General features: G+C 38.8%; 1 protein-coding gene across 2 annotated transcripts in view; it reads right to left on the minus strand.

The window, feature by feature from the left end:
* Window positions 1–16,589, minus strand: part of FARP1 (FERM, ARH/RhoGEF and pleckstrin domain protein 1) — a 269,344-nt gene that overhangs the window by 75,925 nt on the left and 176,830 nt on the right. For both annotated transcript variants that reach the window (XM_089679976.1, XM_089679975.1), the window contains exons 6-9: window positions 14,695–14,792; window positions 10,703–10,817; window positions 7,071–7,218; window positions 3,115–3,210 (exon numbers count right to left, since the gene is read on the minus strand). In XM_089679976.1, the coding sequence (XP_089536102.1) occupies window positions 3,115–3,210; window positions 7,071–7,218; window positions 10,703–10,817; window positions 14,695–14,792 (457 nt within the window). The remainder of the gene's footprint in view (window positions 1–3,114; window positions 3,211–7,070; window positions 7,219–10,702; window positions 10,818–14,694; window positions 14,793–16,589) is intronic.

The following is a 16,589-nucleotide window of genomic DNA, read 5'->3' on the forward strand; positions in this document are numbered from 1 at the left end:
GCGGTACATTTTGGATCATTGTCATGCCGGAAGACCCATCCACGACCCATCTTCAGTGTTCTGGCTGAGGGAAGAAGATTCTCATCCAAGATTTTACAATACATGGCCCTGTCCATTGGCCCCCCCCAATGGCAAAGTCAGCCTCTACCTTTAGCATAGAAACAGCCCCAAAGCATAATATTTCCACATCCGTGCTTGACTGTACAGATGATGCTCTTAGGGTCATAGTCAGCATTTTTCTTCCTCAAAACATGGTGAGCTGAGTTAATGCCAAAGAGCTCAATTTTGGTAAGTGGGCAAACGTCCAAAACTGGCAGGGAATCAAATAATTATTTTTGCCACTGTATGGTTCCTATCTAAAAGCCCAGAGTACTCAAATGCACTTAAATGAAAAATTACAACTGACGAAAAAAATTAAATAAAAAGGTTTTAGCCTCGAAGAAAAAAAAACCCAAAACTCTATACATCCCTATTAACTGTTTATAAATAAACTATACAGCAGATATTTCTAGATGTGACAGGAGCTAAATAGGAAATCATTATCACCTATATCTATTTTACTTGGGTAATTACAATCCTATATTTATTCTGTGAAAATAAACAACTGTAAAATTGGAACATTTCACACTTTTTCTTCATGTAAAATTACGTGGCTTGCAAGGTCTAATCAAAACCCTATTTAGCTCAGAAGTAACAGCTTTTTCCATATGTAGTAAAGATGCCAATTGTCATTGTCTTCTTGTATAAAATGTGTTTCCTTTATTTAAAATTGGATTTAAAATTACAATACAATTACATCACAATACTCTATATGATACAGTACATGTCTTCATAGAGTACATTGGGAACCTGAGCTGTGTGTCACAACTGTGCTGTGAAAGCTCTCCCTGTAGCAATCGTGCACACAGAGATGGATGCGAACCCCCATTTTGGCAAAGGCCTCCATCTTCTCTCATTTTCTACTCCCAAATCAGCTCCTCCAAATCCCCCCTCCCTCTCTGTTGAGTGACACGTGGTCCCTGGATGCGGAGTTCAAAACGGCATCAAGGCCCAGCAGGGGAGCTCCTGGCTATAAACCCCAATTAGCCTGGCCCCCATATGTCTGCGAGACTCTGCTTGGAAAAGGATCGTATAACCATAAACCAGTCCCTCGCTGAGCTTCAAAGACATTCAAGATAAGTCGTAAACCAGACATCACATTCAACATCAGTTTTCCCCTATGATTTCATATCTTGGAATATGCAAGACTTACATAAAAACCAGGCATATATTCAGACCAATCACTTTAATACAAGTCGTCTGATATATTACACCCCCTATCTGACATCTACAGGAGAGCAGAAACTGATATCTCCTTAACCATCCCCGCAGGTATGTCATATTTCATATCTAGATGTTCAGCAGATGATTCTGCATATTAATCTACCCGTGAATAGAATGTTACATGTACCTAGGAAAAGTTATTGACCATAGTATAATTTGTGAGGGATTTGGTCATAGCCTGAGCTCCCCGCCTACAACACCTCTCCCCAAATGAGGCAATTGGTTCTCTGCTTTAAGGAGACACCCTGCTGAGTTCCTTGAAAAAGGCTGTTATGCTTGGAGTTAAGCTAAGCGGAGTTGAGCTGAAGTTGAAGAAGCTCCCTTTTAACATCGGAACTAACTGGGAGATAAGGCCCTTTTGCTCGGACACTTGAAAGCTGCTTAAACCAAGGCTGATGGCAAGTAGTTTATCCCTCTAAACTTCTGTTATCTCTTTGCTTTGTTATTGCTCTCTGTATATTTTTATATATATATATATATATATATATATATATATATATATATATATATATATTTATTTATATTGGCTACATCTTTTTCTGTAAATATTTTTATTGCACCCTTTTGACCTTTTAGTAATAAATCTTACTTTCTGAAAGTGTTGAACTGTTTCTAAAGCTCTTTAATGCAAACTAAGAACCCCTGTCTCTGAAGAACACTACTGTGTGTGTTTAACCCTCTGTATACCCTGCCTGCGGTGACAGTGGTATACAGACGATTATTCAACCATCATAGTGTTATTGCTAATATTGCCGAGTTTCCTCTTTCTCTGTACAAAAAGGAGGTGGTGGCAGTGTGAAGGGTTAATTGAGTAATTAACCTGACCCAGTAACAATCGCTCCCAGGCTGTAAGTACATAGATTGTGGTCCATTAGCTGGAAGATCTTTGTTACGCACGTGACAGCGCGGTTTTAGATTGGCTAGTCCTCCGGTCACGAGTTTGGTGAGAAGGGCTGGGGTCTGACTCCACGATCGTCACACTCCCTGCTAGTTTTCCAAGCAGGATTTAAAGGGAAGCTTTAGTGGCTTTATAAATATATTCTTTATTTTGCATGGGCAAGACTAAAACATAAAACTGAAAACAAATCATCTTTTTGCTTGGGTGATAAAAAAAAAAAAACAAAAAAAAAAAAAAACGCATTGGCTTTATGACTTGGACGACTTAACCTCCATCTGCCTCTCCTAATACGCTAAAAACAATGTTTAACTAATAGTGCACATTTCTGTAGTTTACAAATACTCCTCAGTAATGGTCTTTTTCCCTGCATGAAAACGATTAATGTTAATAATTGAACAATGATCTATAAGCAACATATAATCTAACCCAATTAGTATGTAATTGTATCACAGCAAATGTCTTTAACATCATTTTAATTTTTAATTTCACGTTTTATTACTAAGAAACTGCAATTTAGTAAATTGATTCAAGTGAGATTATATAGTGTATACACATTATTTCATACTTAATGTAAGCATTTTGTACAAAAACAGATGCCTGCTCATTGTCTAAGATCTGTATTTTTCAAGGGTTACTTCTCTGCATGTACGCTTTAATTTACTATGAACCTGTGGCCACTGGGGGCAGTGTAATATTGAAAAATATTATAAATAATTAAAATGCAAATAATTTAAAGTGCAAAAATGCAGAACAAACTATGCTATGTGGTACAACTAATGGTTCACAGGGGAAAAGGGAACATGAAGAAGGTGAAATAAGCTTCTTGGATTTTTCCTATGATCACATAACGTTTTTTTTAATGTAATTTGAATCAAACACATGTTGTTACTTACATTTGCATCTGGACGCAGTTTTATGAGAAATCGCTTTCTCTTGAAACTCAGTTTTCGCACTTTAGCCCAATTAAATGCATTGATTTTTGTGTGACCCTAAAAAAAAAAGAAAACGTTTTTTTGAATGTTATTAAGATAACCTGTGTGTTCCTTGTTAACCTGTTGAGAAGACAGCAGTTATAAAGCTGAGCACCCAGGAGCAAATCAATCAACTGTTATGCACACAGCTGCCTTAGTGGTTTTTGTAAAGTATAACTCTACCTTATGCAATAAGAAAAACTTTAAGGAGCACTGGCTGCATGCTGGTTCAGTGATCAGAGTCATGGATATAAATTCCTGAAATTGACCATATTGTGAACAGACGAGAACCCTTTCAGGGCATAATAATTGATCCTTCTGTTGCTTGCTGCCAAGGATAGTGAAGAACTAACTCAAAGGAAAATGAAGAACATAGTAATGGTAGAGTTCAGTCGCATCTGCACAATAGTGTGATGAACGAATGACAACATTGTCTATTTTAATTATTAGGTGATTTGAAAAAATAAACTTCACATCATTATACTTTTTTTTGACCATTTCTTTCTACAATTCATGACATACTAAAACGTTTTCCTGTGCTCCTACAAAGGAGAGAAGGTGAAATGGGTAAGTGCACTACGCATTAAAATCCCTGTTTTATGTTGCTTTTTATTGTGTTTTGACTTTAAGAGATTGCATTTAAAAATAAAGATGCACTCTGAGGTTCCATGCACACTAGCATTTTTTTCAGCTCCTAGAAGCTAAATAGTCTTATGTTGTGTGTCCATGCACACTATTTTAGGCTAATAGCGTTTTTCAAGCTTCAGCGTTTAGGAGCAGAAAAACAATTGTTTTTGTAGAGTTTTTGGGAGCGTTTTTCTGGAAGAAAAAAAAACTGCTAAACGCACCTAAAATGCTAACAGCTTGCTAACGCTGTGCGATTCCTGTCCAAATCGCATGCTTCTGTGTGAAACCCATGCTTGTCATTCACACAGGAGTGGTGCAGGGAGGTTTCCCCATGCTGTTACATAAGGAAAAGCCAATTCACAGCCTCTTCCCGCAAATCCCTGCGCCATTCTCTCCTCTCTGCACAGCGGTGACAGTACTGCCTACACAGCTTTTGACTGGTCAGCACCACATTCCTCTTCAAATCGCATGCTACACTTGCAATGCGATTTGCGTCTATACATTCTGTATGGATGCAAATTGCACCGTAAAGTATTGGAACTCTGTATCAGCGAGTACTTGACTGAAAGTATTGGTACTCACTGATCAAAAAAAGGTATCAGTGCATCCCTAATGATTACATACCCTCTGTTCTCATCTGCATAAGAGCTAGGGGATGAGAAACAACAGAATACTGATCTTCCCAGTGAAAAAGGAGGGGGGGGGGGTCAGCAGAAGTCTCCTATTTGGAGGAGTGCAGGCTGAGTTCCCACCACAACTGGAGAACTGACTACAATGTGCTCTCATGCCTAGTGTGGTCAGTCTTTAATAGGAAAGCAGAGGGACTGGCAGGGACACCAGCGATTTCACGCAAAGGAAGCAATACAAACTTAACAGGATACTTTTTCATACAAACACATGGTACAGAAAGCACATCATGACAAATCATGACAGCTCAAGAGTGTATGTCCAGTCAAAGCGGTTTCCTAAAGTATTTATAAGAAATTATATTATAGGATTTACATAGCACCAACAGTTTGTATTGTGTTTTACAATATACAACGAGAAAGTAGAATTACAATACAAATCAAGACAAGAGGTTTAGGTGGCCCTGTTTTTTAGAGCTTACAATCTAAAAAGAGGGGTGAAGTGATACAAAAAGGTAATAACTGTGTGTGGAAGAGTTATTGGGTTGAAGCAGGAAGTTTTCAGGGATCAACCGTGGAAGGATTCAATCATCTGTCAGGTTTCTACTTCCATTCGGGCTCTGTTAAAGATATTTACCTTAATTTTTTTGTCCTGCTGACAACAGACAGGAAGTGAAGGAAATTCTCTAACAGCAACACAGACAGAAAAAAAAAATATTTTTTTTTTTAAGTAGAGAAGGAGAAGGCTAGGATACCCTGAAAGACCTTCTATTTCTGTCTGTTGCCCTGTTGCAGATTTTTCCTCAGTTCTTGTCTGGTAAAACCACAGTTCGCAGGACAGGAAGATTCTTTAACAGAGGCTCGGCATACACTTTAAATAGGGTAGTGAAGCATTGCACATGAAGAATTAGGTACACCCCATGGAAACTGTTGCCTTACATTAATAGATGTAAAGGTATTCTGTGGAGAAATTAATTCTACTCTTGAGTTTAATCAAAAGCTGCTATGGAAAGGACTTCTTGCATAACTGCTCACCAGTCTTTGACATCGATTAATCTGACCATACTTCGTGCAACATGTCTTCAGATTTTTGTGGGTATCTTTGCATGAACTGCTCGTTTCAAAACTCCCTTTAACATTTCAATGGGGATAAAATCAGGGCTTGGATTAGCAATTCATAAACCTCTATTTCTTCTTTTACAGACATGGTTTTTGGATCTGTCAGTGTGCTTTGGATCATTAGCATGTTGAAATACTCATTCCCAGTTCAACCTTTGGAAAGATGGTCTCAGATTATCAACAATCACACTTTGATCTGATGCAAAATGTAAAAGTGACTTGATGACTGTCCCTAAAGCAGCAAAGGCCTTAAAAAGCAACCCCAAACCAGAATAGTTCCACCACCATGTTTCACAGTTGTTAGGAGGTTATTCTCCTGAAATACTCTCTTTGTTACGCGACAAACAAGTCTACTGTTACTGTGACCGAGCTACTCTTTGACTGATCAATTTTCAGAACATTGTTCTAGAAGGCTCACGTCAACACCAAAGAGAACAACAGACTCTAAATGTTTAAAATTTAAATAAAATAGGCTTCCCCTACTTAGTACCTAGTACTATGTAGGGGGAGCCTGTCTTATTTAACCCTTAAACATTTAGAGTCTGTTGTTCTCTTTGCTGGTCATTGGCATCTAGTGTGGACAAATGGATTCTAATTTCAAGGATTTGAAGTGATGGTAAATGGAGGGGTGTACTTACTTTTCCCATGGAACAAATATGCTTTTTTGTTAAAGTAGATTATGAAATAGAATACACCTAACAATTTTACAAACAATTTGGTCAAGTAGATCACCTTTGTCCGTAGGTCATGTGTGAATCAATATCTTTAGCTTGAATTTTGAGTTATTTTGAAAAAGTCAACAATTTCCATGGTGTATACTTACTTTTTCATATGATTATATGTGTAAGCAAATAATGCAGTTTTCTGCAACCGTATGAAGAAGATTTTGAAATCCTACAGGTTGCCAGGGAATTGCAAAAAAACTGTGCACTACCCAATTAAAAATGAAATTAGAGGTATTTCAATATATATTTTCTTTATTATGTTTTGTATGAAAGATCAAAATCTAGTTTTTCTACATCTCTTTTTAATAAGCTATATATGAAATTATACATTTGGACATTTTATTATTACCACTTGCAGTCAGCAGACTTTTAAAAAGCAGCTGTGTGGCTTCCAGTGAAGACTACGAAATACAAGGATGTTATTCTTTAATACAGTCGGCCAGAAAGCCTACATACAGTGTCACTTATACTCTATGTAGTAAAAGTTTGAAAAATATTTTACTAATTAGGAAAGACAGAAAACATTACATTTTCACAAAATATTTAATAAAGCAACACTTCAGTTTTCCTTTTAATAAAAAAGACTACAAGTACTGCTTTATTTTCTCAAAAATATTACTGTCCTCAAGTGTCTAATTGTTCATTGTGAAAACGTTCCTAATTTCACCTTTCATAGTAGCAGGAAAAAAGTCAAAATACACACTGGAAAATTATTCTATGTAATTACAGCCAAGTTGGCAGAAAAATGGAAATTACGTAAAGGAAACCAAATACTACACACCTGAAATACTAGGATGCCTGTGTTGGCAACGGCCAAATTTATCTTAGTTCCCTCTCGGTCTTTGGCTGGATGTAGTCTAATGCCATACATCTCTAGCCGACGGGCAACCTCCAAGAGCTGAAAATCTGACTCAGCTGGCGTCTGACCACTGTAGATTTTAAAACATATGTAAATTAAAGCATAATAAATTTACTAGGAAATACTGTACTAATTCTAGTATCTTCAGTACCCCAGATACTCTATCACAATTTATGCCCAACCATCCACCAACCTCAGCAACTGTATCATACCTGGCTTTATTTGACAAAACATGTAGCCCACAGAAAGCCCCCTCATTTGTTTCCACCAGTCTCCCAGTCCCTGCTGCTGAAAAACACCCCCACAGCATGATGCTGCCACCATCATGCTCCACTGTTTTGATGGTATAGAGCAGGTGATAAATGGCGCATGGTTTCCTCCATATATGTTTATAATTGAGACCAAACAGTTTAATCTTGGTTTCATCAGACCAGAGAATCTTGTTCCTCACAGGTTGAGAGTCCTTCAGGAACTTTATTGTAAACTCCAAATAGGCTTTCATGTGTTTTGAACTGAGGATAGACTTCTGTCTAGCAACTCTGCCATAAAGCCCAGCTTGGTGGCAGGCTGCAGTGAGGGTTGTCCTTCTGAAACGCTGTCCCATCTCCACACAGAATCTCTGGAGCCTTCGGATTCTTGGTCAACTCTCTTACTAAGGCCCTTCTCCACCAATTGTCAGTTTGGACGTGCCACCAGCTCTTGGAAAAGTCCTGGTTGTGTCAAATTTCTTCCATTTGAGAATTATGGAGGCCACTGTGTTCTTGGGAATCTTCAGTGCAGCAGAAATTATTTTTGTAGCCTACCCCAGATCTGTGCCTTACAATAATCCTGTCTCTGAGCTCTGCAGGAAGTTCCTTTGACCTCTTGGCTTTTGCTCTGAAACAGTATATATTGTCAGCTATGAAGCCTTTTATAAAGAGGTGTGTGCCTTTCCAAATCACGTCCAATCAATTTCATTTACCACAGGTGGACCCCAATCGAGGTGTAGGAAGATCTCAGCAATGATCAAGAGAAATAGGAGGAAGCTGAGCTAAATAAAGTTTTGTTGCAAAGGGCCTGAATACTTATGTCAATGTGGTTTTTCAGTTTTTCCTTTGCATACATTTGCAAACATTTCTAAAATTCTGTTTTCACTTTGTCATTATGGGGTACTGAGTGTAGATTAAGGAGAAAAAAAAGGAATTTAAACAAATTGTAGTATCAGGCTGCAACATAACAAAACTGAAAAAAGTGAAGGGCATTGTGAATTCTTTAGGAATGCATTGTACAGTCAGGTCCATAAATATTGGGACATCGACACAATTCTAACATATTTGGCTCTATATACCACCACAATGGATCTGAAATGAAACAAACAAGATGTGCTTTAACTGCAGACTGTCAGCTTTAATATGAGGGTATTTACATCCAAATCAGGTGAACGGTGTAGGAATTACAACAGTTTGCATATGTGCCTCCCACTTGTTAAGGGACCAAAAGTAATGGGACAAGTGGCTTCTCAGCTGTTCCATGGCCAGGTGTGTGTTATTACCTCATTATCCCAATTACAATGAGCAGATAAAAGGTCCAGAGTTCATTTCAAGTGTGCTATTTGCATTTGGAATCTGTTGCTGTCAACTCTCAAGATGAGATCCAAAGAGCTGTCACTATCAGTGAAGCAAGCCATCATTAGGCTGAAAAAACAAAACAAACCCATCAGAGAGATAGCAAAAACATTAGGCGTGGCCAAAACAACTGTTTGGAACATTTTTAAAAAGAAGGAACGCCCCGGTGAGCTCAGCAACACCAAAAGGCCCGGAAGACCACGGAAAACAACTGTGGTGGATGAGCGAAGAATTCTTTCCCTGGTGAAGAAAACACCCTTCACAACAGTTGGCCAGATCAAGAACACTCTCCGGGAGGTAGGTGTATGTGTGTCAAAGTCACCAATCAAGAGAAGACTTCACCAGAGTGAATACAGAGGGTTCACCACAAGATGGAAACCATTGGTGAGCCTCAAAAACAGGAAGGCCAGATTAGAGTTTGCCAAACAACATCTAAAAAAGCCTTCACAGTTCTGGAACAACATCCTATGGACAGATGAGACCAAGATCAACTTGTACCAGAGTGATGGGAAGAGAAGAGTATGGAGAAGGAAAGGAACTGCTCATGATCCTAAGCATACCACCTCATCAGTGAAGCATGGTGGTGGTAGTGTCATGGCGTGGGCATGTATGGCTGCCAATGGAACTGCTTCTCTTGTATTTATTGATGATGTGACTGCTGACAAAAGCAGCAGGATGAATTCTGAAGTGTTTCGGGAATATTATCTGCTCATATTCAGCCAAATGCTTCACAACTCATTGGACGCCGCTTCACAGTGCAGATGGACAATGACCCAAAGCATACTGCAAAAGCAACCAAAGAGTTTTTTAAGGGAAAGAAGTGGAATGTTATGCAATGGCCAAGTCAATCACCTGACCTGAATCCAATTGAGCATGCATTTCACTTGCTGAAGACAAAACTGAAGGGAAAATGCCCCAAGAACAAGCAGGAACTGAAGACGGTTGCAGTAGAGGCCTGGCAGAGCATCACCAGGGATGAAACCCAGCGTCTGGTGATGTCTATGCGTTCCAGACTTTAGGCTGTAATTGACTGCAAAGGATTTGCAACCAAGTATTAAAAAGTGAAAGTTTGATTTATGATTATTATTCTGTCCCATTACTTTTGGTCCCTTAACAAGTGGGAGGCACATATGCAAACTGTTGTAATTCCTACACCGTTCACCTGATGTGGATGTAAATACCCTCAAATTAAAGTTGACAGTCTGCAGTTAAAGCACATCTTGTTCATTTCATTTCAAATCCATTGTGGTGGTGTATAGAGCCAAAATTGTTAGAATTGTGTCCATGTCCCAATATTTATGGACCTAACTGTATATCTGGAGACCCATCTGAGGTGAAATATGAATATTAAGTGACTGCATATTTTGTCACATTTAGGGGGGCATCTTGATATGCAAATGTTCCTAATGTATAATTCAAAACTAGAAATAGCAGATAATATTACAGTCCCAAAAAAAAAAATAAAAGAGTGGCAAGCACAACATGACTTTTCAATTTGTGAATAGGCAATGCTCAGTTTATTGCCTAATTGGCTACACTCACCACAATAAATATAGGATATAGTTTAATTGATGTAGAAGATGCATTTGAATAGACTTGGATCTAAAATCAGCAATCTTACAGTTGAATGTTTTCTGCAGATGTATGTATTAGCTTGTAGAGAACAGGTAGATATAAATTTAGAACTGTAATACAGGGATTATGACTACAAATATCTATAAAGAATGCTGCTGAAAGACAATGAAGTAGTCTGAGTGACTACAGAGGACCTAAACCATTATTTGTAGAATTCTACAGTATATGGACTTGCTAACTTACTTCGGAGAGGGTCATAAACCATTTACATAGTTGCATAATAACTGAAAGACCTTAAAAATATCCAACAATTAAAATATAGACCAAAGCAGTCAAAAAAGAAAGGCAATTTTCAAGACTGATAAAAGAACTCACTAGTGATTCCGATGATATTCCATGATCTTTTCTACTAGAGTATCTTGCTGGGGCATGTATGTGTTCTTTAAAAGATGTTCTCTGTCAACGGCTTCATCAAAATCTCCTATTTCAGCTAAGTAAAAGAAAACAGACCTTAATATAAAAAATGAATATACAAATTACTTATGTGATATAATATGAGCCTTGCCTCCAGATGTTCCAGGCTTCATCATTAGTTTCCTTTTTAAAGCACGTCAGATTCAGAGTTTTTACCACACTTAAACTATAAATCCGAGTCTTTAACCACTTCCAGTCCGGACACTTTTATCCCCTTCCTGTCCAGGGCAATTTTCAGCTTTCAGCGCTATCACACTTTGAATGACAATTACGCGGTCATGCAATACTGTACCCATATGAATTTTTTACCATTTTTTTGAGACAGATAAAGCTTTATTTTGGTGGTATTTATTCACCGCTGGGATTTTTATTTTTTTTACTATGTAAATGAAAAAGTCCAAAATTTTGAAAAAAAGTGTTTTTTTAAATAAAATTTTGCAAATAAATAATATTTCATCATAAATCTTGGCCAAAATTTACTACTTTGCATGTGATCACTGATTCGCCAATCAGTGATCACATGATCGGGACCTCGTACAGAGGTCCCGTCTGACGATCGGTGTTTCACTGTGTCCGGAGGACACAGCAGGCACCGGATCGCGGTGGTGCGCGCTCCCAGGAAGCGCGCACACCTAGAAAAGGCGGGTGCCGTTTAGGAACGGCAACCCGCCCCTGGACTGCCACCGCCCTGCCGTTTATAAACAGCAGGCGGACAGCAAGAGGTTAATATTTTGTAGCTAGAGTAGAACTGACAAGAGGAGGATCATTTTGGTGTGGCTGGTTAGCTCACTATGGTGCAATATGTGGAACAATTTAAGCGCTTTATGTGGAAATGTGTTTAAAGGTGAAAGCAGATTGTTAAAACGACATAACTGAAATGACAAACACCAGCTTTAATCATGTTTTTTTCTTTCTAGAGTTTTTAAATGTAATCTCAAAAAGACTGACCGATAATATCATTTGAAAGGCTTAACTACATTCACTGGTGTTTTAGGAGCTGGCATAGGTCACTGGAAGTAAAAAGCACCACCGCCATCCCCAGTGCTTACCATTAAAGAAAAAGTTAGTTGTAGAACTCGTTAAACTAGAGTATTATCATGTAGTGATATTGTGCACATTCTGAGTGACAGTCTTGTTATCAAGGAATAGTTGGCTTACCAAGTAAGGAGTATTCCACCTAAAAGCCTGCAACAGCTACAAAGCAAAGCAAAGCACCTGATACTCAGGAAAACAGGTACAGGGTGCCTGCTGAAAGTCATGTTGCGCTCTACACAAATATTTATGCTCTGATTCCTCTATTTACAAAATTGTACTATAAATATGTGGACTTAACCACTTGCCCTCCAGAGGATTTACCCCCCTTCCTGACCAGCCCATTTTTTGCGATACGGCACTGCGCTACTTTAACTGACAATTGCACTGTCATGCAACACTGCACCCAAATTAAATGTTTGTCCTTTTATCCCCACAAATAGAGCTTTCTTTTTGTGGTATTTGATTATCTCTTTATTTTTTATGCTATAAAAAAAAATTAAAAATCAAATTTTGTAACAGATTTAGGCCAAAATGTATTCAGCTACATGTCTTTGCTAAAAAAAAAATCCCACTATGTGTAAATTAATTGTTTTTTACGTGAAAGATATAGCGTCTACAAACGGTATAGATACTGGAATTTTTTTTTTTTCATAATAGCAATGGCGGCGATCAGAGACTTACTGCGGGACTGCCGCGGCCATTCTGACACTGGGGGGGAACTGACTGACACTGATATCCCCAGTGACACCAATACAGTGATCAGTGTTAATAAAAAGCACTGACACTGTACTAATGACACTGGGCAGGAAGGGGTTAACATCTGGGGTGATCAAAGGGTCAACTGTGTGCTCTGTTGTGTTTTACTGTGTGCTTTACTGTGTAAGCACATTGCTTTGTATTGCTCTGCTATGCATGTCCCCCACATGGCTGCAAACGGGACTTCTTATGACTCTCTTTCAACAATGGCTTTCTTCTTGCCACTCTTCCATAAAGGCCAGATTTCTGGCTTGCATGACTAGGCTTGCAGTGCTCTGTGAGATGTTCAAAGCTTGGGATATTTTTTTATAACCTAACCCTGCTTTAAACTTCTCCAAAACATTATCCCTGGCCTGTCTGGTGTGTTCCTTGGCCTTCACTAATGTTCTCTAACAAACCTCTGAGGGCTTCACAGAACAGCTGTATTTATACTGATAAAATATTAAATTACACACAGGTGTACTCTTATTTACTAACTAGGTGACTTCTGAAGTCAGTTGGTTCCACTAGATTTTAGTTAGGGGTATCAGAGTAAAGTGGGCTGAATATAAATGCACGGCACACTTTTCAGATATTTATTTGTAAAAAATTTTGAAAACCATTTGTAATTTTCCTTCCACTTCACAATTATGTGCCACTTTGTGTTGTTCTATCACATAAAATCTCAATAAAATATATTTACGTTTTTGGTTGTAACATTACAAAATGTGGAAAATTTCAAGGAGGTATGAATACTTTTTCAAGGCACCATAGAAGCAAGGAAATTTCACGGAAGGACTTATTGCACAGGTGCCAACCTATCACAGTACTACGCTTGAATTCACTGAGCTCCTGAGTGCGGCCCATTCTTTCACAAATGTTTGTAGAAGCAGTCTGCACGCCTAGGTGTTTGATTTTATACACTTGTGGCCATGGAGGTGATTGGAACACCTGAATCCAATGATCTGGAGGGGTGTCCCAATACTTTTGGCAATATAGTGTATTTTCCCTAAAAGAGGAAAAGTGTCATGGCAAATTAAACAGTCAAAGAATGTCATGGTAATGTCATGGCTACACAGACAAGAACAACAGCAGTACTGTTATTTTTTTCACATGAATCACATTTTGTGAAAGAGAGAAGTTACCCAACAAAGAAAGTAGAAAGTTCAGGGTTAATAAGATCTTATAATAAGATTATTATAAGATAAGGAATCACAAACTGCACTCAGGCTTATGTATCTTACAAGTAGTCAACACTGTGCCTGGTTGCTGTACCAACTAGACTCAAGAAACAACTAGTAATTGGGGATGTAGTAATAAAAACATATAAAGGAAATGTTACAAAGTGTACAAAAATCTGGAAAGGCAGTACAACCTGACCTAATGGATGAATTCACTTAAAGCCATGAATGCATTAAAGTGTGTACCTGTTTTATCACTTTTGTAAACTCTGCAAGTACAGAAAACCCCTGCCGATCTACCAGAAATACAGTGTACTGTTTAAAGTTTAATTAAACCCAGAAGCATTTATGTTGCAGCTTACCATTTTTTAGATGTGATGGCTACATTCATTTTCTTTTTTAGCCTTTCTTCTAGTTTCACCTGGTGATCTGGCCAGCAAGTCTATGTTCTATGTTCAAAAGAACAAGCTCTCCAGGAGAATGCATCAGTTACAGATATGAGACAAAACCATTTACCACTATAAGGGGTGTTTACAATGATCAGCATTTATTTATGTAAAACTTTATCCCAAAAAGAAAAAAAATGTTTGCCATAACAGCTTATAAAGTGTTAGCTGGAGTTTGGCTTCAATTAGTCTGTTGTTTATAGTCAGTATTTAAATCTGCTATTCCATCTAACACTCCTCTCCCCCTGGACTGACGATGCGGCTGTCCTTAGGTGCCCCTGTACTCATTCATCCAGAGTGAGAGCACTCTAATACATGAGGTGACCAGATCACAGAGGAGAAAAAAGCAAAAAACGAATGCATCCACCACAAGCATTAGTAAGCTGCAATATCTGAAAAGATAATTACCGAATTCAGACATTAGGTAATTACCAAGTATTTATTTATTCATTAAGTAAGGCAAGTGTCACGCATACAAATGTATGTAAAAACTTACATTGCACAATATGGGAAATTAAGAGTGCAGCGCTGCTTTCATTACATGTGAGCCTGCCTTGCGCCATATCCTGCTTCACTTGCAGTGCAAAGAGGTACCTAAAGACAGACAAGTAGACATTACTGTGCATGATATTAATTACAAAAAAAAAAAAAACACAAAAAAAACCCATATCAGTCAGTCTGGATTCAGTTCTACACACTAATGGGTCACATAATGTAAAACACTTTCAATCAAACTCATTGGAGCTGCTATAGTAACCAGTATTCAGCTTGCTGAAGAAAAAGTGCCTTGCACAAAGATGTTCTGTAATGCTGCATCCCGACAACAGGTGGAACTTTTAACCATCATTTTGCATAAAATTCAGTTGAGCTCTGGTCTACAAAGCTTGATAGCTTAAGGTGAAAATTAAAAAAAAAAAAAAAAAAAAAAGTATACGTATACTACTCACCTATAGGTAAAATGTTACATACTTTCGATGTCCATCCATATTATGTATATCATGATTTTATGTTGTTAAATGTGCTTGTAACCTGACAAAGGGCTGCTGTAATCCCTGAATGAATGCTACTATATGGAACATATGCTATTACTTTATTAATGGTACAATAAATCCTAGTGTTGCAACCTCTGTAATTTTCTTACATACAATGATAAATTGCCTGCGTCAGCAGAAGTGCTCATCACTATCACTTACTATGTGTGTATATATTGTACATGTATTGGCAAAATAACTCCTCGATATTTATCTACTTGGAAAGGAGAAGCAAATATGTGTAGATAACGCAATATGACATTAAGATTCCAATTATAAAATCGAGCATCAAGTACCCTGTTGTATGGGTTTAAATTATAGTTTTTTGCTTGCTCTAGTTAACTTGAATCCAGATCTTCAGAGACCCTGACAGTCATTTAGTGATGTGCTACAACCTTCAGCCTATGAACTAACAATGTCATTGTGTTGTTAGCTCAAAGATTTTTTTATTGGTTGTGTTCTAAACAATTACACTGTTCTGGGACTAGAAGGGCCTGGCATTACCGTATTTTCCGCTCCATAATACGCACCTGACCATAAGACGCACCTAGGTTTTAGAGGCAGAAAACAGGGAAAAAAATATTCTGAACCAATGGACTGCAGACATTATACAGGAGATGACCAGACTGCGGACATAGTACAGGAGATGACCAGAGACTGCGGACATAGTACAGGAGATGACCAGAGACTGCGGACATAGTACAGGAGATGACCAGAGACTGCGGACACAGTACAGGAGATGACCAGAGACTGCGGACACAGTACAGGAGATGACCAGAGACTGCGGACATAGTACAGGAAATGACCAGAGACTGCGGACATAATACAGGAGATGACCAGAGACTGCAGACATAGTACAGAAGATGACCAGGGACTGCGGGCATAGTACAGGAGATGACCAGAGACTGCGGACATAGTACAGAAGATGACCAGGGACTGCGGACACAGTACAGGAGATGACCAGAGACTGCGGACACAGTACAGGAGATGACCAGAGACTGCGGACAGTACAGGAGATGACCAGAGACTGCGGACAGTACAGGAGATGACTGCTGACCTTTGGGGAGGGGGGGGAGTGGATACCTGAATTTGACATGTACCCACTCTTACTTCCGCGGAGTTGTTCTTTAGTTAGTGTCCGCTCTGCAGCGGGACCTTACCTGTTCCTCTATCCAGCGGTGCGCTGTCTTCCCGGCTTCTGTAGTGTGGACGCTCGGCTTGACAGCCGGGTGCCCAGTGCGCATGAGCGACAAGTGCTGCGCTTTGTGATTGGTCCGGCGGCTTCTGGGACCTGTCATGTGTCCCAGGTGCCGCCTTACCATTCACAAACAGCACCGCTTCTTGCGCATGCGCACTTGGC

The sequence above is a fragment of the Staurois parvus genome, unplaced genomic scaffold (assembly GCF_062004578.1).
Source record: "Staurois parvus isolate SC_StPar_1 unplaced genomic scaffold, SC_StPar_1.0 ptg000233l, whole genome shotgun sequence".
In the NCBI taxonomy this organism is placed as follows: Eukaryota; Metazoa; Chordata; class Amphibia; order Anura; family Ranidae; genus Staurois; species Staurois parvus.